Below are 25,641 nucleotides of genomic sequence, written 5' to 3' on the forward strand. Positions count from 1 at the left end.
AAAGCAAAGGCTGTATCCATTTTGGGAGAAAATTCCCCAAAAATAAAAACAAAAAGGTGGGCATGGATTATTGGGGAGGATCAAAGAATGCATAGATGCCATGTGTTCATGCACAGCAGATGTCCTGGAGGACCCAGGTTAGAGAAAAATTAGGCTTGGAGAGCCAGACTCTCCTACCACAAATCTAGAAGGTGGAACTGAAATATATTTGATGTCACCCTATTTTAAGAATTAATTTTCTTTGTTTTCCTAACATTTATCAAAATTAAGTAGCTCTAGCAAGACAGTGATGGTGACTTTTGTGTTCTATCATATATCGAAGTGTCAAGCCATCAGAAACGAGCTTTATTTATGTTGCTTTTTCCCCTATTTCACCACATTGGGCATTAAATTAATTATTTTTATTAAGATTTACTTTTGAAAAGTGGGAGAGATGTTCACTTCTTGATTTACACTTGGCCCTTACTTTGTCACACTTCTGAAGAAGAATAAGGCATAGTTTCTCAGTGGAGATAATCATATGTGCAGAGTGGGAGAGATGGAAACAATATATGAACTATATGTATTAGGATGACTGCGGCCATTTGCAGAATTACAAAGGAATATGGTCGGTAAAATGGGGGTCAGTTGCAGAAGGCTCTGAAGGCCAGGCTGAAAGATTTGAATTTTATTTAACTGGATTCAGTACTGGCCCTTGAGCAAAGGAGTCACAGACGATGACAGAGATTTGAGAAAGTCATTCCTACTAGCTACATACAAGGGTTGGGGGTGGGGGGGCGTTACGGGGGACTAGGAATTAGAGGAGGCTGTTGCTTGCATGAATTGATGAGGGTCTGGATTAGGCTATAGTAACCTCAAACCTCAGCATGCAGAAGAATCTCCTGGGGTGGGATGCTTGTTAAAAACAAGCATTTCCTTGGCCTCACCTGAAAGATTCTGATTCAGTAGATCTGATGTAAGGCCTGGGACTTGGCTTTTTTTAATGAGTGAGACTCAGGTGACTGTGATGAAGGTGGTCTTCCTCACATTTTAGAAATAATAGATGGGATGTAGAAATGGAAAGGAAGGGGCAGATCTCAGAAATACTATGAAGAAAGATGTAGGTATAGAAATGCTAAGAAGACAAACATATGAAAGACATCAGATATTTACTAGGAGTGGAGAGAAAAATCAGAAAGACTTATAGGTTACTAGAAACTACATGGGCAGAAGGACTGAGCCAAGGGGAACTGGGAAAGGTGTCATCAGAGGCAGAAATAACAGTGGATTCTGTCATGTGCTCAGGTATCTATAGCCAGTCATGGGGAGATGTCCCTGGGACAACTGAGAAAAGGAGGCTAGAGAAACGGTAGGAGGTCAGGGCTGGTAATGTTGATCTCACTACAGACCAGGAGGCAGTAGCTGTATTCACTGAAGGTGTGGAAAGACCAGAGGGATCAGGATGGAGGGGACGTTGGCTGGGCTTGGAGAATGGGAGTGATTAAGAAATATTACAGTGTCTATTTTTATAGGTCCAGTGAAAGAATGGGGGAGCATGGCTAGTTCAGAGGTTGGTGAGTAGGAACCCTCTACTAGCATATGCTTCTCTATGGCAGAAAAGGGAAGAGACCTACTATGGATGCACTTATAAGGGGTCATCTGAGTATGCCTTCTTCCAGCCCTCCTTGCTCTACACTTGCAAGTGGGCTTTGGCCTGATCTGAAAGATGGGTGCTTCTCAAACTTTAGCATGCATGTGAATCACCTGGGGATCTTGTTAAAAATGCAGATGCTAATTGAGTAGTTCTGGGGAGGGGTCTGAGGTTCTGCATCTCTAGGACACTCTCAAACGATCTCATTGCTGCTAGTCCTCAGATGACACTTTGAGAAACAAGGTGTGAAGTCTCTGTTGGGGAATGTTCTATATACAGAGGCAAAAGACAGCAGGCAGACAGATCAGAGTAAAGCAAGAAAGTGATTTGCAATTTATACAAATTAGATAAAATCCTGGGATGGTTTAGATCCATGATTCTCAATGGAGGGCAATTTTGACCCCTGAGGACAGTGGGCAATGTCTGAAGACATGTTTGGTTTTCACAACTTGGGATGGGAGTCACTACTGGACAGTAAAGAGTAGAGGCCAGGATACTGTAAACACCCTACAACATACAGGAAAGTTCCACAACAAATAATTATCTGGCCCAAAAGATCAATATTGTCAAGGTCGGGAAATTCTATTTTTTTTGTAGCAGAAAAAGCATAGACCTTGAAGTCAAGGATCTAATATAAGCCCTGACTCTTATCGGCTATGTGACTTTGGAAAAATGTCTTAACTTTGCTGAGTTTTGTTTCTACAACTATGAAAGAAGATTGACAGATTATGGGGCTCATGACCTAGTAGGACTCTGAAAACAGCAGTCTCCTTTCCTTCATTTGTACCTTAGGGTTCTTGAGCCAAGAAAGAATAAAGACCAACACAGACATGGAAGGTAGTAGAAGGACTAAGCAGATTGGGCTTCTGGGTCAAGGATAAGATGTTCAGAGCAAAGAACAAAAAGGTCTACAAGTTAGTACTAACCACCAAGTTGCCAATAACCATGACCATCATGAAGACAATGAGGCACATGGCCTGGCCAGCCACCTCCATGCAGTCCCACATGGTCTCGATCCACTCCCCGCACAACACTCGAAATACAATGAGGAAAGAATGAAAAAAGTCATGCATGTGCCAGCGAGGAAGTTCACAGTCCTGGTTGATCTTGCAGACACACTCTTTGTAGCTCTTTCCAAAGAGTTGCATTCCCACCACAGCAAAGATGAAAACAATAATGGCCAGCACCAGGGTCAGGTTGCCCAGGGCACCCACTGAATTTCCAATAATCTTGATCAGCATGTTCAGGGTGGGCCAGGATTTGGCCAGTTTGAAGACTCGGAGCTATGGAAAAAAAAAAAAAAAACCCAAACAAAACCCAAGTGAAACTCAATTCATTTATTCTTACCACATGGCTACAATAAAAACATATGAAATTACTAAGATCATCTTAACATTTATTGAGCACCCTTGGGAAATCCCCAGGACTTTCTAACAGTATCTTAGACAAAAATGAGAGACACTGAGGCAAAGATGAAGGAAAGCAGATTAACTGCATAGGAAGTGAAAGATTTAGAACTAAGAACCAAGAATAATGCCTCTAGTCCCCTGAATTAGTCTCTGGGTCAATCTACCTTTTAAAAATCCATACCTGAAATAATCCTTTTCCCACTGATTTTCCCCTGACTTCTCAAGGGTCATATCAAGGAAAATGTGATTTGTAGTGAAACAAAAGGTCAGTTGGGTAAGGACGGTGAAAATAAATCAACTGTCTCTTCAAAAAAGCAAGCATTTAAAAATTCTACATACCTCTCTTTTTGCTTGCCAATAAATCATCAATCGCTGATATGAAACTTTGTGACATGCTTGGAATAACTTGGAGGAAAACCACAACCTCCAAGTAGGGGAAGTTCCAATATGTCAAATATCTTATATTAATTCAGAGGACAGAACTTTTGGTATCTGTCAATCACAAGATTTCTGTATTCTGTAATGAATGATTACAAGGTCTTGGCTAATAGCCTGAGAATTATAATGCATGAAGCCCATGAACAGAGATCATCATCATATCTTAAGTTAATAACTAACACGTGATATAATAAGAATTCTGGTAGAAGGCAACAGCACTGATTAGGACTTTTTTTTTCCTATTGAAAACTTGAGTCTTCATACATTGTTAGTGGGACTGTAATTTGATGTAACCCTTGAGGAGGGCAATTTGGCATTACGTGGCAAAACTATCTGCAGATCTATCTCTGAGCAAGCAGTTGTACTTTTAGAAGCTTAAACTTATTGTATTTAGGTTAATGGTGTATGGTAAATATTTGTACTATCCTTTGATATAAAAATAAACCTCAATAAGTCTAAAAAAAAAAGAAAACTTGAATCTTATCTGAGAGTTCCAAGATTTACCAGATGTTGCTCTGTGCATACTCTGGGTCTCATATTTTTTCCCTATTCTGACTGGCTTTTAATTTATCAAGAGTATTAGTGGTAAGGCTTCTATCTCTTAATTCTTCATCTTATCTTCTAGATAATAAGAACTATTCTCAAAAAGTCTACTGTGGGCTGGATCCTAACCAAAGACCAGTAAGCAGAGGTTCCAGAAACTTGACAAATATTTGTGACTTGGATTCAATGAGATTTCTGTTTTATAAACAGTTTCACTCTAATCCAATTCTATTTCTTAGATATGCTGAATATCCTGAAATCCTTTCAGTTGCAAGTGCTTAGGTATCTTCCCAATAAGGAGATGCTTTGTCTGATGCTTTGTCTGAGTGGGATATCCCCATGATAACTCAGCTTCTCAAGGGACTTAATCAGGACATCACTTATGCCTATGCACATGGGAAGCTACTTCAAGGGTATCGTTAACTATTCTTTCAGAGGCATTTTAGTAATTTGAACGCTAACTTCTTCAAATACACTTGAAAAATCTTTCTTAGCTAATGATGGATGTTCGACTACTAATTTCAATATAACTTTAAAAAACATTATTTTATTCTCATATTTTGGAAGGGGTCACCATGATAGAAGAAATGAGTAGAGCCGTCTTTGAAAAAGGAAAAATTCTTGCCATTTCAGGGAGATGTTCAGATAAAGAAAGAGGCTCACTAGCAAATCCAAATTTGACCTCAGAATAGCCCTTGGGAATCCTTCTTCTTCGTCTTTTCGATTAACCATTATTTTCTGAGGAACTTCATAAAATTGATTTCTGTTTGTTGACTGATTTTAACAACTACCTTCTATATTAGGTAGTTAGCAGAAAAGTTTTCAATATTTTAGTTGCTAAGCCAATAAACAGCCAACTGAAATATAGCTAAGGATTTTTAAAAATCATCAGATTAACTTATGCAAAACTCTTTCTAGTAGCTGCAAGATAGGAAATATAAAAAGAAATTGGAGAAATATGGAATACCAATCGGAAAGATCGCAGCACCGAAAGCCCCTCCACGTCTGCTAGACTCAGTTCCATTAAACTGAGGGAGACAATAAATCCATCAAAAATGTTCCAACCTTCTTGGAAATAATAGTAGGGATCCATGGCTATGAGCTTCAGGAACATTTCCGCTGTGAAAATTCCAGTGAAAACCTAAAGAGGGGAAGGCAAGGGGTAAGAAAAAAGAAATAATAAAAAGAAAATGCCTTTATCATTATCCTTGAATATGGCATGTCCAAGAAGCCACAAGCACCAGCCTTGGCTAAATTCTGCATCTGAGGACAACACTACCTTGATGTCCCCTGACCACTCCACATGATGCAGGAAAGTCTTCTTATTTTCCTCTTGAATGAAGAGGAAATGTTCACATCTTTGTTGCCAGAACTACCCAATTCATATTGTTCAAACGTGCAGTTAAAAAATTATTCCAAGCAATTGAAAATATCACACAGGTGACTCCTAAAGGGTCAGCAGTCGTTTGAATGTATATGCCACATTTGGGATGTTGGCCAAAAAAAGAAAAAAAATCACTCGTGTTATAATTATATTTAAAAAATACAGTATTATTCCTGATTTGACATTATGTGCCTTCTCAAACGTCAACATATACTGCAAGCTTTCTTATTTTAAATGGTAAAAGCAATAGAACATTGCTAAAAGTGTGAAAAATACAGGAGAAACATGCACAGTCTCACCACCTTGCATACAACTATTATTTTAATGTCCTCCTTTTCTTTTTTTTTCTTAAAATGCACATATATTTTGTCAGAGTTGTAAACCACAGACTACATAATATTTTAGCTTTACACTTATCTTGACTTATCACGACTCATTTCACTTATCACGTATTTTTCATTTATCATGGCTCCATTCATGTTGCAACACGGTCTTCCTAATTCTCACTTTTATTGCTTTTATAACATTCTATTGGGTAAATATATTCTCAAAGAATTTTCTTACTGTTGGAGACTTTGGTCCTTCCTTTTGATTTTTTCAGTATGATAGTCAATAATGTAGTCATTGTTTTAGATTTGGAGCTTATTGGGTACAAGAATGACTTCTTCCCTGTGTTACCTGGCTCCCACTTTTCTGCCTTTCAGAGCACCTTGTGTTTCCCAATGCTTTCTGTACCCCTCCCAAGGCCTTAGTAATGTAACATGCAGGGAGAAAGTAAAATCCCATGAACTCCAGTTTTGACAAGACCAATACCCTCATTCTAGCTTAAGCATGTAACATACGACTATTACTGAATATTCTATTTTTAGAGGAGAGGACTTTATACGCAGCAGATTTAAAATTCATAGTAAGTTAATACTTGTAACCACTTCGTTACCAAGTTTACGTATGAAGGAGTTTGAAGAAAACTTTGGAGATATGGTCTGAGGACAGAATTAAAAATAGTGAAAAATACTTAGATTACAGACACTGTTTTGAAATACACTGAATTCATGTATAGCAATAAACAGAATGACTTGATGAAAACACAACAAAATGGATAAATGGGCTGGAAATTTTTGGGGTCCATATACGTTTCTATGGTCCCCCACTTTTCTAAATTGAAGATGCAGTATTCTAAAATTGAAAGAAAATATTCCCTGAAGAGATCCGGTTAAGTTAAATCAAAGTTCATAGTGCAAGCTAAGCGTCTACAAATAGAATACCACTCTGCGTGAGGTCAGGAAAGTAGGGGCAGTGAATCAACTCCTGACACACACTTTACCCTTAGCATCAGCCCATCAAAGGTTTCTCTACATAGAAACATTAACCCACTTAACGTACACTAAGTAGAGACTGAATTTGCTGTCCCATTAGTTCTTGGTGAGCATACAGTAAGTGCTCAGTAACAAGCACGGGCTGACTGACCTCGGAATATCTATACTGTGGGAACTCTGGTTCCTGACAGAAGATCAATGACACAGTTATGTGGTGCTGCCTTTCAATGGGATGAAAGGCCTCCAGGCGCCTGGTAGAAATGCCTGTGACAGAGGTCGGCACCCATGTTGTTTCAGCACATAGTGTGCTGCCCTTGTTTGGGGTTTGGGTGAAAATAAATTTGTAACTATTGGAAGGAATTAAATGGAGAAGAGTAGATTTAAGGTTATCCATTTGATGCCATTCTTCTTGGCACTGTGATATGCTTCTTGAGGAGAAAAAGGGACTACAAGGACTTCCTCAGTGGCGCAGTGGTTAAGAATCCGCCTGCTAATGCAGGGGACACGGGTTCGAGCCCTGGTCCAGGAAGATCCCACATGCCACGGAGCAACTAAGCCCGTGCGCCACAAATACTGAGCCTGAGCTCTAGAGCCCGGGAGCCACAACTACTGAGCCCGCATGCTGCAACTACTGAAGCCTGTGCACCTAGAGCCCGTGCTCCGCAACAAGAGAATTCACTGCAATGAGAAGCCCGTGCACCGCAACGAAGGGTAGCCCCTGATCTCCGCAACTAGAGAAAGCCCACGTGCGGCAACAAAGACCCAACACAGCCAAACATTAATTAATTAATTAATTAATTTTTTTAAAAAAAAGGTGAACTACAAGCAGCACATCAACTGTGTATAAAATGTCCCTCTTGTGAATGTCATCAAATATTCACCTAAGAATGTATGTTCTAGTGCAGCAGATCTCAAAGTGTAGTCGGGGATCCCTGGGGTCCCTAAGACCCTTTCAAGGGTCATGAAATCCTTTCCCTTTTCCAACTACACATCTGTGTGAGGCCAGGTTTTCATCCTATACTTCAACCAAAATAATATATCACGATGCATTAAATACAGAAGCAGGTAAGAGAATCTAGGTATCTTCTATCAAACCAGACATGAAAGAGATTTGCAAAAATGCCAAACAATGCCATTTTTTTCTCAGAAAATACAGTTTTTCCCCATAAAATGTTATTTATGTAATTGTATAATGGGTATATTATTGTGATTTTAAAATAAATATTTAAGATTTTTCTTGGCTTTAATTTCAAATATGGTAAATATTAAAAGATTCAACTCTCATAAAAAAAAAAGCTCTTTATCTCTTTTTAAGAGTATAAAGTGGTCCTAAGACCAAAAAAAGATCGAGAATTCTGTTCTAATCGAATGTTCTGAATTCATGGTCGGCATATGTTTCAGGGGCCTACCGGCCAGGCCTCTGGGCATAGGCCTGAGCACTTGTAATGCCAGCTCACCAGGCAAGGCCTACAGTGCCCTAAGATTGGGGTATTTCATTTGGGGCTCTGCCTGGGGCTTGGGAAGGGCAGGGTGAAGCAGCACATCTCCTCTGCCATAACTGCGTCTACAAAGCTAGGCTCATTTGGGGCCACTGGCATTTGCATGCCCCTGTCTACGCCCAGAAGGAGGCTAATCAGCTCCTGTTCTGTAGTGGATCCTCTTCCAAAGTTAATGAAATTCAATTTGATCAAAGCCCTATGTACCACAATGGAGACATGAAAAAAAAATGTGACCATGAAAAATAATGTATCCTCAGGAACTGAGTCACCCATTGGTCACAACTGAGTCGGGTGACCAACTTGGCTGGGTTTAGTACTGAGACTTGTCTGGTTTTAATACTGAAAGTCCTGCATCCTGGGTCGACAGGGTGATCAACTTGAACTGGTATGCCCAGAACCGTCCCATTTTCAAAGTGAAAGTTCCACATCCTAGGAGCCCCCTCAGATCTGTGCTTACCCAACCAGGAGAAGACAGGCACAAAAACATTTAGCAGGTAGTAAGAATTTTAAAAGAGGTATGCGTGAGGGGCTACAGGGACACAGATAAAGAAAAATGATAACCTGAAAAGAATTCCTTTTGGTTGAAAATCTAGCTAAGCTATAATTAAGAAACCATAACATTCATGTGTATTTGGTGAAGGATGAAAATAACTTCCCATTTTTCCTTTTTTGCTTAGCTTCTCAGAAATTAAACTGATATGTTAGGCTAAGCTTTTGCCCTTCCTTCCACACCCCCTCCCCACCAAAAGCCCTTATCCACATGGAGGGGGGCCTGGTGTCAGGAACTGGAGCCCAAGCAGGGCATCTGTGCAGGAGGGCAGCTTACCATGGGCTATTAGAGCTGACGCAGGCCAAGGAGAGTGTCCACTATGGGGGGGACAGCCCACTGTCCGAGTGTGATAAGGAGGGTATTTGTATAGAACGGCTGCCCAGCACAGGATGTTGAGGCCTAAGTGGGATGGGAGGGTGTCCACTCTGGAGGGGGTGGGGGACCCGCAGAGAGAGTTAGAGCTTAAGCAGGTGGAGACTGCAACCTCATGGGGAGGACAGCCTGGTGTGGGGTGTCAGAGCCTGAGTGGGTTGAAGAAGGCATCCATCCAGAGAGGCGGCCCAGTGAAGGGTGTCAGAGCCAAGCAGAGTGAGGAGGATGTGGCCTGGCATCTGAAGCCAGCTGCAGAGCCAGGCGAGGAGAACTTCTGGGTGGAAGGACAGCCTGAATTGGGGGGAAAGTGTCCCTGAAGACGGGCAGCTTGGAGTGGCGAGTCAGCGCCTGAGCAGAGCCAGGAAGGGTGGCCTGGCATGGGGTGTCCGAGTCCGAGCAGGATGCTGAGAGCTTCTATGTAGGGGAAGCCTGGTGTGGGGTGAGGAGGGGTCCATGCAGGGGGAAGGTCCGCTATGAGACGTTCACGTTCAAGTGGGGCACAGGAAACAAGGATGTGTGGGGTGGCCTGGCCGGGGATGACAGTGCCTGAGAAGTGTGAGGAGGGGTCCACGTGGAGGACACTGTGTGGCTGCTGGAGAGCCCAGCATGGGGCGTCAGAGCCTGACCAGGGGGAGAGGACACCCACGCTGGAAGAGGTCACCATGGCTTTTTTTTTTTTAATCAAATAAGGGAATATACTAAAGGTGGTGGCAACCAGGTCTCTTTTCGTTGGAGAAGGAGTTATAAACATAGAAAGAGGAACACTAGAATGAATCCTGTAATGCTGGATTAGAATAAGCAGTGAGCCCTGTACTGAGGGGGCCCAGTTGGGCATATTGCTTCAAGAGATCTTGACTTCTAAATGTCAGTTTCCACTAAAACAACAAGGGCTGCTTGAGAAATGGCTGATTCCAGACCTGAGACAGGAAAAATATAAAGTTAGCCTGGAATATTTCTGAGAAAGCACGGAAGCAATGAGGATGTGTTGAAAGGACACAGAAGCCACCTTGAAGGGACTCCTACTGGCCAAATCGGGAATGGTTTAAACATCTAAGTACATGATAGTAATGGATTAAAACCCACTGAATACTTTGAGTCCATACAGATATACGTAAGTAAAGGAATAAATCAAAAGTTTAATGAAAAATAGGAAATTTAGATAGCTTCAAAGTGTCTTCCTCACAAACACTTATGAATTATAAATGGAAAAAGAGTAACTGTACAGGGGAGAAGCCTGGCAGAACCTCCTTAACCAAGCGATCAAGTGACCATAGGCAGAAATGGGACAAATGCAAATCATGTGCCACTTGGTAGATGTAATGAGGAGATGACAGTCTTGCTTGTGTGACAGTCCTGCAAAAGCCCAGGAGAATGTACTTGTTTGTAAAAGACACTACAGTATTTGAGGGTGACAGGCTGTGTCAGCAACTGACTCTCAAAAAATAGTTTTTTACACTGTACTTGAAACTTTTCTGTAAGATTAAGATTGTTTAAAAAACCACGTTATAAACTCACTGTTGTGTTCAAATGGTTACCAAAAAAAGGCAAGAAAGGAATCATTATGTTTATCTACTAAACAATACCAAAGTCAAGTAGCTTCCCTGGGTTCACTTTCCTCTATAAAACATAGGGGTTGGATCGAATTATCTTTACTCTTCCTCCTATTATGAACATTTTTTTCTTATGGGGAGGATGGAAGAGGCAGGGATTGCCAATTTACAGAATGCTGTTCTCATCTTCCCTCAAAAACATCTATCTGCACGTTTGTGGACAAACACAACTCAATTCACTGTCCCAGCTGTGGGAAAAGCCTCACCGTCCAACCACAAGAGAAGGTCCTAGTCTATTTCACAAGCTAGTCCACCCATTTTTTTTTTTTTTTTGTTCTCTTATTCTCAGGTTCAGTCAAAGGCTGTATCCAAATCTCCAAACCTTTGAGAATTCTCCTACTGAACTACAGTCATACAGTTTCTAAGTATGGAGAGTACTTTTCACTAGTCCAAATACTTCTGTATAGGTTCTCATTTTTTCCTCCCAACTACCAATGACATGGTGTCATCCTCATTTTACAGATGTAAAACATTTCCGGACAGAAATCAATGGCTTATTGAAGGCTAATATGTCCAAAACAGAACTCCTGATTTTAAACTCCACCCCTGTTCCTTGCTCAGTCATCCCCATTTCCCCCTCGGTTACCAAACTTCCCCAATCTAGGCACCATTCCTGATTTCTTTCCCTTAACCCTCATGTCCAATTCACTGGCCAGTCCAAAGTATCCTGAACCATTCACTGTTCTCCATCCCCACTGCTCATCAGATATTACTTTTCCCTTGAAAACTCTGCCCCCGGAGTGCTTTCTCTTTTTAGAACTTGGTTCTGGCTGGCTTGGCTCAGGAAGTCCCTGAATATTAGCTGCTGACTTTCTCCTCTCTCCCTCTTCTTCAGTGATGATTCTGAGCAAAGTCTTCTGAGTGCTCACGACTCTAATTTAGGTTTCCTTTTTTTGGGGGGTGGGGCTGTGCTGTGCGGCATGCAGGATCTTAGTTCCCCAACCAGGGATGGAACCCGTGCCCCCTGCAGTGGAAGCAGTGGAAGGGTGGAGTCTTAACCACCTGACTGCCAGGGAAGTCCCCTCTAGATTTTCAAGAAGCGAAAAATGATGTTATTTGCTGGCCTGGTCTGAGGGCAATTCTGCTGGTAGTATGTGAAAAGCCCTCTCAAAATCCCTTGGAAATCAAGGACTGATTCTGCGAAAAGCAAGTAAAGACTTTGAGAAAAACAAAACACTGCAGGAAACATCACTGCCACTACCATCAACAACAAAGTTGATCAAGTCATATTTCTCGTTACATAACTATTGGCTAATAAAATAAAGCTTATATCTATATGATATTGTTGATTGGCTCAAAATGCTGCTTGATGGCCAAGCCCCAGGGTTGGCCAATCACACAGCAAGCCACCTTCAGAGGCCTTTCAGAGACAGTTAACAGATTTCCTGGATAGTCTATGAGGGTATCCTGTTTCAAGACTCTGGGTATTTCATTGAGCTGCATATCGCAGTAGTGAGTCTGAAGTGTGTCACTAACTCAGACATAAGGATTGGAAAGATTACAGTATCGCCTTGGATGTGTACTAGGGAACATCAGCTGTAAGGACTAACCAGTGTGTGTTTTCCGAATCAGCAGTCAAAATGATATTATAACACTTCAATAGTGTATTAGGACTTAAGGTAGAAAGTATGTGTGTGTGAAAGAGAGAGAGAGAAATACCAGGCAGAGATCATGCACAAATTAAATGGTCACAACTAGATTTGACATGCCTATAGTGCAACTCCTAAGGAATAATGCAGCCAGATGACCTAGAGGATTCTTTCCAACTAACTCTTTTTTTTTTTTTTTTTTTGTGGTACGCGGGCCTCTCACTGTTGTGGCCTCTCCCGTTGCGGAGCACAGGCTCCGGATGCGCAGGCTCAGCGGCCATGGTTCGTGGGCCCAGCCACTCCGTGGCATGTGGGATCCTCCCGGACCGGGGCACGAACCCATATCCCCTGCATCAGCAGGCGGACTCTCAACCACTGCGCCACCAGGGAAGCCCCAACTAACTCTTTACAGTCAATCAAAATTCAATCAACTCCTGATTTTTGTACTAAAGAAGTAAAACAGGAAATCCCCAAATTACAACTACTTGACTTCACAACACAATATAATCTGTTTTTTAAAAACTGCATACTTACCTTCTAAATAATATAAATTAATCACTTAAACCAACGTTAAAATAAATTTGGCACAGATCAACTAATGGTAGAAACTGGATGACACTCAGAAGTTGGACAGGAGGGGAAACCAGCCTAGAATTTAAAATTTCCTGTGGACAGTCCCCATATGGATCATTAAAATCTGACAGTGTGGGCAAATTTATCATCAGATTTAACGCCCTGAAAGAGCTCCCCGATTTTGTGGTGGTTGTTACTGAAGGTGAAAGGGGAAGTGATTTACTGGAGTCATGCAGGAAGTAACGTGAGAGACAGAATGAGAAAGAAATCCACAAGTCCTTGGCTCAGGTTCCTGAAACCAACCCACTGTACCATGCCTCCCATTCTGCAACCAACAGCTCCTAAACGACGTCTTCAAAGCTCTGCAGAAAGAGGAAACAGCCAAGGGATCACAAGAGTGCGCAGAAGCGGCGGGGCTGCAGCCTAGGTGGAAGCATTTGTCTTCCAATTAACTATTACTTTCTTTTCAACTAAACTCCAGCTTTCAGTCTCAGAAAAAAAATTCCTACAGGCAAACCCCATTCAGATGGTCAAATCAGGAGGCCGTGCTCCATCTTACCAGATTTCCTACAGCCAAGACATGTTCAAACTGTGGCGTCATAGGATGGTGCTCCATTGCCATAAACAGTGTATTCAGGACAATGCAGATGGTGATGGCCAAGTCCACAAAAGGGTCCATAACGATCAAGTTTACAATCTCTTTCAGCTTTATCCAGTAGGGGTGACACTCCCAGATGAGGAAAGTGTTGGCAAATTTATACCAGCACGGTGGGCACTTTCTCTGAGACTCTTCCAGCTCTGTAGTGAGTAAAGAACAAAGGGAGACCCTCAGTCTTGGGAAGAAAACAAAAGGGTTGGACTTGGTGGGTATCACTGCTATTAACACAAGGAAGGTGGCCAGGGAGTGCTGACTTTCCTGGGAGCTTCCCTCAGTCTTCCTTCTCTTGAAGGCAGGGAGGAGGCGTGACCAGTGCCAGGTCACATCCCAGTTAACAAGGATCTAGTTATAAACAAAACTCAATCCACCCGTTTGGGAAGCATAGCGACCCTGGTTCGACTGGCTTCCACACTCACGAGTGTGTGATCTCAGGCAAGGTACTGCGTCCTCTATGCTTCTGTTGCCTCATCTAAAAGGGCACTGACTTGCAGGCTATAGGACTAAATGAATCCTATAATCCTCCTCCATTGCTTACAGATTAAGTGGTTGATAGCAGACAGCACAGGGCCTGGCACAAGGTAAGTCCTCAATAAACGGTAGATATTTTATTACACATGGTATCATTAAACTATTTATTATCAGAGCAGCAGTCAAAAGCACACACACTGAAGCCAGACATATATGGGCATAACCAGCAATAATTGCTGGTTAATCAGGCAATTGCTAACTGTGGGCCTTTGAGTAAATTACTTCAGTTTGCTCTGACCATTAAATGAGCTAAAACATATTCAAAGTGCCTCAGAACACTCTAGCATACAGCAAGTGCTATGAAAGCATTTGCTATTGTTGTTTATTTTCTTTACAGCAGAACCAGCACGGTCAACCAAGCTACCACGTGGACCGTCTGTCTTAGGTTCTCAAAGATGTATGAGTTCACAATGTGAGTTTGCAATGCAGTCAGGAACAGAGACTGCATTCCTTCCCTTTTGCTCCTTCCTTCCTCTTTCTCCTCTCTGCTCTCCTCTCTTTCTCCTTCTCTTGCCCTTTCACCCTTTCCCACTCTCATCCTTTCTTTCTCTATCTCCTTCGTCTCCCCGTCCCTCAGTCTCTTTCTTCTTTCCTTTTTGTTTCTCTCTTCTTTTGTCTTCTCCTCTTCGTCTCTTTAGTCTGTCCCTCTTTTAAAAGCAGGACCCATTTTTTCAAACAAGATCTTATGTGACCCCCAATATGTAAAATAGACAAACCAGGAGCTGCTCTAAGGAAGAGCTTGGAGTCCAGGGCAATCCAAGTCTTCCTTCCCTGAGGTACTACCCCAGGGTCCTAGGACTCTGATAAACCCAGACTGACAATCACTGTACTTGATGAGCTCTAAGATGAGCTCTAAGGTCGTTTACAAAGCAAAGACTAGAAAGGACAATTAGACACTAAAGGCAGAGAGCCATTCAGCTCCAACAATCTAGGCGTGAGGCCCTCAGTAACAAAGCCCTCCTCAAATTAAGTATGAAATACAATAGCTAGCATCACAAAAGTCCAAGGACCTTGATCTGGAAGGATGTTCTTGAAGAGGTGTAACTTTGAAAACCCATCAGCATGATAATCCTTAGAGGCCAGGTCTTGGCTCTGCGGGGTTGGATATAACTGCATCCGCTACCACCCTGACCCCACTCAAATCCACTACAAACTCAAATCATTCAGGGAATAGAAAAAAAGTTTCCCAACATTTCACGAAGAGCAAGATGGCTGCTTTAAATCAGTCTACTTTCCCTTTTTCCAACCAGCTGGATGGTGCCCATGGTGATGGCTTTATTTTAGATGGGGTGTTTTGGTTGGGCTTCTAATTGGCTCCCTGGTTGCTAAGAAAATGGTTGCCTTGGTTTTTCAGATTTAAGGGCCACAGTAAGCGACACGTGGGAGTCTGCGTGGGAAAGGAAGTCTGTGAAGAAAATTTGCTTTGGTTTCTTCCTCATAGAACTCCCTCCCTTCCCAAGGTAAATTTAGTCTTCTTCCCAAAAAAGAAAATTGAAAAGGTTCTCTTATTTCCATAAATTCTTATAGGACATATTTGGAAATCTGGTTCCGTTCCTTTTTTTATCTCCCCCTTTCTCCAAATGTCTGCTGTTCACCTGCACGTGGAGATTGAAGCAGTGGACTGTTCACGTTTCTAACAGTTGACACAACTGTAACGTTTTACAAGGAACAAGGCTCCGAGTCCTTGCCAGACAGACAAGGGTAGGGTTTCCCTACCCTATGGGGCACCAAAAAGGGATACTAGACATCTAGTATCCCTCCCATTTACTGAGAGGGGAAGATCCTCAGGATACTTGTTTTCGTTCCACAAAAACTAAGACAATGTGGAGCCTTAGGAGCTAGAAGAGATCAGTTAGGTGAATAAGGTTTATAAAGTGACGCACAACTCTGCACACCGTTACTGGCCCTACACACCCAGAACAGCAAAGTCTGGGCGAATGTGTTAACATATGGGGGTGAGATGTCCAAAAGTTTGTGAGGCTCCCCTTAGTTTGCTCCTGGACATTTTCAGAGAGAACCCTGGGGGCACTCAACCCTGGGGGCACTGGGAATTGTAGGCTCAACCTTGGGGGCACTGGGAATTGTTTTCAGAGAGGGCCTCGTGATTCCTCCAAGATGGTGGCCTTTGTAGACCAGGAGGTTTCTGAAGGCCAGGGCTTCTCCCAGGTCAATTCAACAACGTGCTAGGCACTGGGACTACGTTGATGAACAAGAATCGCCACCCTCACAGAGCTTACAGCAGCACCTGGAAAGGCAGATGCCAGGTGAGTAATGGCACTGACACTTTTGAAACTGTTTCACCCGAGAATCAATAATGCTAAATACCATCACTGCTTCCTCATTCTTACTTCAACTCTCTCCCCTTCTCCCGTAGCTTTACTGCTTTGAGGAGAAGTAAGACCACATTACTCTCTGCCGACACCCCATGCCCCGTCCTCTGAAATATCCCCAAAGCTTATGGCTCTGCTGACTGTGAATTCCGCTGAGTTTACTGGATCCTGGTGCACATGCTCGCAATAGGATAGGGGTGAGGCAGAACAGGCAGGATTATCGCATTATTTACAGGATTCTGGAATCCTCCACTGTGGCTTCTAAACCATTAGACAAGAAGCCCGCTTCTTTGGATTAAAGTAATGTCAGAGTTTCCTAACGGAAGGCTGAAAAGCAGAAACAATTATTCATTCAATGTTGGCTTTCCATGTTGTAGCCATTGTTAAATACAGAGGGAACAGTGGTTAAATAGGAATGGATCTTTCTTAATGTCCTTTAATTCTCTCACATCATTCAGCTCCAGCCATTCATTGTCCTTTGATCAGAGAAGTTCTATCTCATCAGCTTTAGCAAAGGGAGTCAAATCCTAGGAGACAGGATGGGAGGATGTGTGAGCAGGGAAAGGCAGGACAGGTACTAAGGCCTCTGAAAGGAACCCTGGAGCCCCAGTACTCCTCCCCAATTCCAAGCACAACAAAATTCAGTTCAGTACACATTTTTTGAGCATCTACTTTTGCCAGACCCTGCGCTAGGCCACCAAGATAACCAATAAATCAATGTTGCATTGCATGGTTAGTTCTCCTGCTCTGATGTTTTTACCAGGAATAAAACAGGCCTGTTGGAGGTTGTTTGTTTTTCTCAACTGCTACAGATACACAGAGAAATCTTGTCTTGGTCTCCAAGTGAAGAATAAAATTTGCTAAGGTTCTTAAGCTAATATTGATATATCTTATCTTGGAATTCTTATGATCTGCAGTTACTTACCTGTTATTTCAAAGTATAAACTATAAAGCTTAAAGATGTTCTATTAGACAATGACCTCGGTGGGAATTAAAGAAAACAGGACTAAATGAAGCTGTTCAGGAGCTGAAAAGTAGTTAGTTCAGTATTCTTTTTACGTGATACATTCTCAAGATTAGTCTAGGTTTAGTCTAACTCCTTGCCCATATGTGCAGATGTTGAGTATTCCAGGGGAGTTTCGGGTTCCCATCTAGGGATTCTCCTTTCACCAGAGATGCCCCTGCCTCTCTCTCTCTCTCTCTCTCTCCCTCCCTCTCTCTCTCTCTCTCTCTCTCTCTCACACACACACACACACACACAGACTAGAAGTGGTGTGTGGCTTAAACGACTCAAAAAAAAAAAAAACCAAAAAAAACCCTTGTTCCAAGGACACCAGAGTAATTTGAGTCTCCTTATCTCAGGGACTCTGATTGTTACTGGGTTAGCCTGGGTGTGTGGATTCTGAAGAACGGCAATCAGGAACAGTACGGATCTATAATGGGACAACTCAGCTAAATCAACATGAATCAGATGAAGAAGAAGCATGCAGAATCAATCAGAATCTTGTGGGAGAAAACCTGGTCACTGAATCTACTGCCAAAGAAATCAAGAGAAGCCTGGCATACAGACCACAGTCGGACAGAAAGCAGACAGTTGTGAGGGAACTGCAGTGTAATGGGAAATCCTCAGCTGCTCCTCAGCAAGCCAGGCTGTGTCACGGAGGAGCCACCTGCTACTGAGTTCAGGCTCTGACGGCTACGCTGCTGCAGGCACGCTATGATTCAACAGTGGCTGCCCTTCCCCCGGGCACAGAGCGCCAATGTTGGAGGGGTTTCAGCTTACCTGTTCACACGTGCAATATATTTATGGATATATGGGGGTGTTTAAAGCGAGGCAGAATTAGGTATAATCACAATGCACGGTACATTTGTCCTTAAGGGAAAACCAAAAGATCTGTAAGTAGCTAAAAAGGAAAAGAGGAAGGTGAGTTTTGTGGTTGAGGGCATGAGGGGGGTTCCATCATTTTCTGTCATCACAGTTCTTCCGTCTCTGTTCCTCTCTGCCTCACGTCACCCTACTGGCTCCTCATGGCGATGCTTACAGAGACTTCTTGAGGTCCTCTAGCTCACTCTTATGTTGTTCCTTCATACTTCTTACCTATCTGTGTACAGTGCTGGCAGCGGCTTTGAAGTCCTTCCTGGATTCTCTGCATGTAGATCTGAAATGCTGGTTTCTATAACCAGCAGACTCTATTCCTAAAGCTCAGAGACAAGTTTTGCGAAACTCAGACCAAGGAACTATATTTATATTATCACGCACACTACATATTTATAGCTCAGCAGCTTGGACCAGCATCACAAGGCACATACCTTCTACCAGTGTATTTGTAACAACGCTCAATATACTGTTGATCCTGTCCTTCCGCCCATAGGAGGCCAATTGGTCCATGGAAACCAAGAGAGATCCAGGGCCTTTCTTCTTAATTTCCAACTCGGTTGTAGCCTGAAAAAAACAACAAGTTGGGTGAGTAAAGTCTTGTAAACGTTAAGGCTGGGCCTTACCGGATGTAGGCTAGAGTGAGCGAGAACATATGCTCTTCCTTAGATCTTTTTACTTTGATGCTACAATCCTATTCACCTCAAGAAGTAGAATGAAACGAGCTGGCCATGGATCACCCTTAGCTCCACAGATGACAAGACCAAGTCGTTTAAGTGTGTATAAAATCTACAGTGAACCCAAGAGTCTGGCTGGGATCCAAATACCTCATCTGCTCAATGTAAGCATAGAGTAGAAAGACCAGATCCCCTGGGAAAATGCCATCAGAAATAGACCCTCTTGTCCTCCTCTCAAATCCACAGCATTTGGCTAGAATTGGACCACATGATAAAATAAGTCAAATTCACCTGTATGTGAAATTTCATGAAGGGCCAGGTCCCTGATCACACTGAGTATTACAGACACAGTTTCCTTCACTTGTAGGAGAACCATCATTCTACCAAACTGTCACTTCCAAATGTCAAACCTAGGCCTAACTGAACGTTAGCAAGTAGAAGTTCTACTCCAAATCTCCTCCAAGCCACTGCAAACAAGAATGGTAGGTTTTGCCATCTTAATTAAACACATTGCCTCATATGTCTTTTTACATTTATCTTGCCTTTTTACATTTTTATTTTATGAGTTAACCTGAAATTTTCAAATTCCCAACCAAATAAAAAGGGCAGAAAACACCATCACACTGTTAAACAAAATAGTTTTTACACACTCCTCCTTGGGCGATACCAGTATGGTAGATCACGGCAAAGGGTTTCTGAATGTCCCTTGCTTGCGCTTTTTGTGCCAACCTGAATATTTTACATCAGATCAGGCTTAATGGGGTGGCTTAAAACCTAGCTTTCTAGTAACCATGCTGTCCACTGTAACACGTCAACCATATAAACTTAGCTGCTCCTTCCATGTGAAGGTAAGAGGACAGAGACAGTCACCACAGGACAGGGAAGACATGTGTTTGTATGAAGCTAGAGAAGTATCTGTCTGATCAGTGACAGAAAGTTTTGAAAAGAAAATAATCGTCTCTGGAGAGTTATATCAGAAAGCCTTCCTATTCTTACATATATTTAGATTTTAAGAACTGTACTGAAGAAAGTTCCTGGCAGATTACAATTTATCCCATCATGGTGTTTTATCAAATAGTTCCACTGATTCAGAGATTTGGTTTACCTTAGGGTTTTGTTTGTTTTGCTTTGTTTGTTTGGCAGAGCTACAGAAGAAATGGAAAAGAACTGGTTTCCTTGGGAATTCCTGGATGCACTACTATACAAACATTTGTATTTGTAAGAATGACTTAACCATTAGCTCAGGTCATGATACAGTATATTTCTTTGAGAAATCACTTTTTGCTACAATTCCCAGCCTGATATTCATGACATTTAATAAATGAGATTAAACTACTATATTTTAAAAATGACAGGACTTCCCTGGTAGCGCTGTGGTTAAGAATCCGCCTGCCAGTGCAGGGGACACGGGTCCAAGCCCCAGTCCAGGAAGATCCCACATGCCACGGAGCAACTAAGTCCGAGTGCCACAACTACTGAGCCTGTGCTCTGGAGCCTGCGAGCCACAACTACTGAGCCCACGTGCCACAACTATTGAAGCCCGCGTGCCTAGAGCCCGTGCTCCGCATCAAAGAGAAGCCACCGCAATGAGAAGCCTGCACACCGCAACGAAGAGTAGCCCCCGCTCATTGCAACTAGAGAAAGCCCGCGCGCAGCAACGAAGACCCAACGCAGCCAAAAATAAATTAAAATAAATAATTAAATAAATTTTAAAAATGACAATCATCTAAAAATGAACACAGAAGTCCCAATACAATGGACATTATTATTTCTGACATTTATTGATTCTAGATTTTTATTGAACTGTCCTTCCACAAATCTACGATAGATAGATTTTATAATGCTGACCCCCGAGGTACTGGAAGATCTAATGGACTGGCTGGTTCATCAAAGAAGGATGAAACTGCACTTAATATGGCTTTGGTATTAGTGTAGCTTACTGTCTTCTGGGCACGCTGGATATAATAAGATATAAATTCTTCAGGCTTTAATAACACCCACCTTAAAAAACAAAATTAATGAAAATGCTATCTAAAAAGACCTAGTCAAATTATTATATTATCATTTGTTGATACCTATTCAAAAGATAAAACAATTTTTAGCTTGGATAAAAAAATCCACAAAAATTAAAGAAAAATTTATCCCCAAACTTAATATTAAGATGGAACAATTACTATTTATCTCTTTCTATGTAAAATGAAAGTAAACTATAGCAGGGCTATGTGGAGACAGCTTCTGAAATATTAAAATTTGTTCCATAATCCATAATGTGTTATAGAACTACAATCTATACTGTACAATTGCTTAAATTTTAAAAAAGAAACAAATGAAAGAAGATGCTGAGAAATGAACATTTCAAAGCCCATACTTAGGAAATTTTAGAAGGTAAAAAGAGAAATCCATTAATTATGTTTTTACAAAGGCAAGAGCATTTAGCATAGATCCAAATAACTGGTTCCATCAAATGTCTTGGTAATAATAAGATATCCAAAAAATTCCCACATATTTGTAAATTAAACAACAGACTTCTAAAGATCTGTGAATCAAAGAGGTTTGCACAGGGAAATTTAAAAAATACTTTAACTGATGACAATGAAAACACAATACATCAAGATTTATGGGATGAAGCTAAAGAAATTGTTAGAGAAAATTTTACAGCTTTAAATGTTTATATTAGAAAATAAAAAAAGATATAAGATCAATGCTCAAAGCTTCTGCCTTAAGAAACTAGAAAAAGAGGATCAAATTAAGCCATAGGTAAGTATATGAAAGGAAATAATAAGAATAAGAATGGAAATTAATGAATTAGTAAATGGACAAACAATAGACAATCAAAAAAGGTCAAATCCTGGTTCTTTAAAAAGATTACAAAAGTTGATAACTCCCCAGGCAAGATTGATCAAGAAAAAAAAAATAGAGAAAACACAAATTATAATTTTCAGGAGTGAAAAAACAGGATATCACTATAAATCCTATAGACGTTATTAAGATAATAAGGATATGTTGTGAATAACTTTATGCCATTTCATCTTGGATGAAATAGACAAACATATCCAAACACAACTTATAAAAACTGACATAAGAAGAAACAGAAAATCTAAATAGCCCATATTAATTCAAGAAATTATAATAAAAAATCTTATCACAAAGAGAACTCTAGGCCCAGATGGGGCTCCACAAGTGAATTCTATCAAATGTTTATGGAAGAAATAATACTAATTTTACACAAATTCTTTCAGAAAACAGAGGTTAAGAGAATACTTCTCAACTTCTTTTATAAAGAGAACATAACCTTGATACTAAACCTGACAAGAACATTACAAGAAAAGAAAATTAGAGATCAATATCCCCCATCAACAGAGATGTGAAATCCTTAACAAAATATGAGTAAATAGAATCCAGCAATATACACAGAGGATACTACATCATGACCAACAGAGTTTATCCCAGGAAAGCAAGGTTAATTTAATACTAGGAAAAAAGGCAGTGTTATTCATCATGTTAACAGAATAAAGGAGAAAAACCATATGATCATCTCACAGATGCAGAAAAAGAACATTTAACAAAATTCAACACCTCTGCATAAAAATAAAATTTCTCAGCAAGCCACAAATACAATGTAGCAGTTGCAGTCTGACAAAGATCATCTATGAAACCTATAGCCAACTTCATGCTTCTTGGTGAAACATTAAATCCTCTTCCTCTAATAGTGGAAACAAGGAAGGATGTACGCTTTCATCAAGTCTATTCAATTTTGTATCTAAAGTCTTAGCTAGTGCAATAAAGCAGGAAAAATAAATGAAGAGCATAAAGATTGCAGTTGCTGTTACTCACAGAAAATATTACTGTGCATGTAGGAAACATTATGGAATTTACCAAAAAACCCCAAAAAACAAAAAACCCTCCAAGGCTAATAGAACCAATACATTAATTTATCAAGGTCATGAGATATAAGGTTAATATACAAAAATCAACTGTATTTCTATATTCTGGCAACAAATAATTGAAAATAAAATTTTTAATTATACCTTTTACAATAGTATCAAAAAATATCAAATACCAAGGGAAAAAAATCTAATGAAAGATGTCTAAGACCCCCACTAAAAACTATACAACTTTGCTGAGAAACTTGAGAAGACTTAAATAAATGGAGAAATGTACCACATTCATAGATTGGAAGACTCAATATAATTAAGATGTTCATTCTCCCCAAAGTGATCTATAGATTCAGTACAAGCACTACCAAAATTCTGTTTTTTGAAAAAACATATACATATATGTATGTATAAATTTTTGTGTGAACACCTGTTTTCCTGGGTATATACCTATGAGTAGAATCTCTGCGCCATCTGATAACTCTATGTTTAACTTTATGAGGAGCTGCCAAACTGTTTTCCAAAGTGTCTGCACTATTTCACTTTCCAACCAGTAATGTTGGCTATTGTTTCTTGTGTCAGACTATGACCAATTGAAGGGAAGAAAACCTGGAGCAGACTCTCTCCCATGTAAAGCAGCTTCATCGTCACTTTCCACCTAGAATCTGCTTGGGATTCTGTGAGGTATGTCTCTACTATTGGCTCAGCTGCCCAATTCTCATCACCTGGAAGGTGGGAAGAAGGTGTCTTCCTCCAAGCATGCTGAGACCCAAGGACCAGAGGAAAGATCACATACTCATTCTCTCCCCTCCCTTATTTCTTTGGGTAATTTTTTTGGGGAGGGGGAGATGAAGGTGTATATTTTTATTTGTTTCATTTTCTTTCATCTTGTTGGGGAGGGAGGAGAAGAACTAACAACTTTTTAAAGTCAGGAGCCTCTCTGCCTTTTAAAACTTCAGCCCCTAAGGAGCCTTGGTGCAAAACTATCAGTAACAGAGGAAGCAATTGAGAACCTTAATTACTTTAAACCCAATACAAATTTGTTGCATTTCTCTTAACTCAAACACAAAGTTTATTAGGCATTTAGCCACTGACTTCCAACCTCCTAAGTTGTAGCTGTCCTTCTCAAAGAGATATTCTACCACGTCTGCAGATGGCAGGTTCTGCCCACATTTCTATAGATCGAAAGAATCTCAACTTGTTATTGATTCTGAACTGCTTTCACGTGGAAATACATAACTGGCAACTTACCAGCCAGTCACCTTTCTTGGGACTAAAATTTAGAGCATTTTAGAAGTGGCCTTAGGACCTAGCCATTTATCTCCTGTTCAAGCCTTTCTAAAATTTTTGTAGTATTCTGCTTTAAAATACTGTACAATAATTTCTCCTTCTCAAAGGATCTTTGGAATCTTAGAAGAAATCCAACCCTCTCCAAGTCAAGCAATTCAGCAGAAATCCCACTGTCTACTTCTCAGGCTATGAAGGCCAAAAAAGTATAGGGAAAGGAATGGAAACTGGCTTTCTGAATACCAAGGATGGGCCAAGTAATATGCTTCACATTTTATAAATATTACATTTAATCTTCAAATAGCCCTATAACAACGGTCCTTTTTATCTCTTTTTTACAGATAAGGAAATGGGCTTAGAGATGCTCATTTTTCCGGATCACTTGAGTAAATAAAGAACCCTGGCTTTGTAGTTAGCATAGCATAATGGTTAGTGGTTAATGCTGTGGAGTTTGATTGTCTGGATTCAAATCCTAACTGCACTGCTTACTGTGCAATCTTGGACAAGTTGCTTTATTTCTTTAAGCCTTGGTTTCCTCCTCGTAAAATGCACACAATAGTAGTACCTAACTCAGAGGGCAGTAGCTGTGAGCATGCAATGAGATAATGCTTTGCATTTACAACATGATTTCTGAGTTATGTGTGTTTTTGGATGGTCAGTGGCACCTGCTTCCTTTACGAGTGAAGAGCAATGATTTTCCAGCTCAGAGATGAAGACATGGGAAAAGTCCCCTTATCCTCTGCTTCAGCAAAAAGCAAAAGTTCTCAAACTATCAAAAAATTATCACCACTCAATCACAACTGAATGAAGATGTGAAATAGTTTTTGATAAGATTCTAATGAGGTGATGTCTGGATGTCTTTTTTTCATAGGGAGTATTATATTTCTTAATTTGAGCCTAAAGAAAAAAAAATACAGATGTGGCATAGCCCAAGCATTAATGTTGTGTGAGATCAGCTTATGGACCATCAATGGCTCCTACACCAGGCCATAAAGCATGAGTATGTAACTGGAAGCACTGTGATGGTCCAGGCGAGGACAAGTTAATCTGTAGCTGCAGACGCATCCAAAACGTTTTGACAGTGAGAATCACTATCTTCTAGCCCAAAGAGGTATAATAATTGCTCATTTGGCCCAGGCTGCCTATAACATTATGAATATATTAATTCCTTCTAAGATAAATGACTTTTCCTACTTCCCAAATAAGCAGTCAGGAAGTTCTCTTGGCATCAGGAAGACCTTGGTTCCATTTCCACAAGTCACTAAGTCTCTGAGTCTATCTGTTGATTGGATAAAACCACCTACTGAATGGGGAAGTTATAAGAATTAAATGAGATCATACATATAAAGTGCTTAGCATAGTGTCATCAGAACTCAGTCTATGGCAGCTATAAGTATTAGGCCCATTGTAGAAAACTAGAAAGAACAGAAAAGTGTAAGGAAGGAAAAAAAAGTCACTAATAATTTCCCCTTCCAAAGGCAGCTACTGTTAACTTTT

The 25,641-nt window shown here is 40.8% G+C and overlaps 1 protein-coding gene across 1 annotated transcript in view; it reads right to left on the reverse strand.

Moving 5' to 3' along the window:
* Nucleotides 1-25,641, reverse strand: part of SCN8A (sodium voltage-gated channel alpha subunit 8) — a 183,234-nt gene that overhangs the window by 28,334 nt on the left and 129,259 nt on the right. Inside the window, exons 13-16 of the mRNA XM_060113425.1 lie at nucleotides 18,740-18,872; nucleotides 13,473-13,711; nucleotides 4,988-5,161; nucleotides 2,557-2,913 (exon numbers count right to left, since the gene is read on the reverse strand). Of these exons, the coding sequence (XP_059969408.1) occupies nucleotides 2,557-2,913; nucleotides 4,988-5,161; nucleotides 13,473-13,711; nucleotides 18,740-18,872 (903 nt within the window). The remainder of the gene's footprint in view (nucleotides 1-2,556; nucleotides 2,914-4,987; nucleotides 5,162-13,472; nucleotides 13,712-18,739; nucleotides 18,873-25,641) is intronic.

This window comes from Mesoplodon densirostris, chromosome 11 (genome assembly GCF_025265405.1).
Source record: "Mesoplodon densirostris isolate mMesDen1 chromosome 11, mMesDen1 primary haplotype, whole genome shotgun sequence".
Classification (NCBI taxonomy): Eukaryota; Metazoa; Chordata; class Mammalia; order Artiodactyla; family Ziphiidae; genus Mesoplodon; species Mesoplodon densirostris.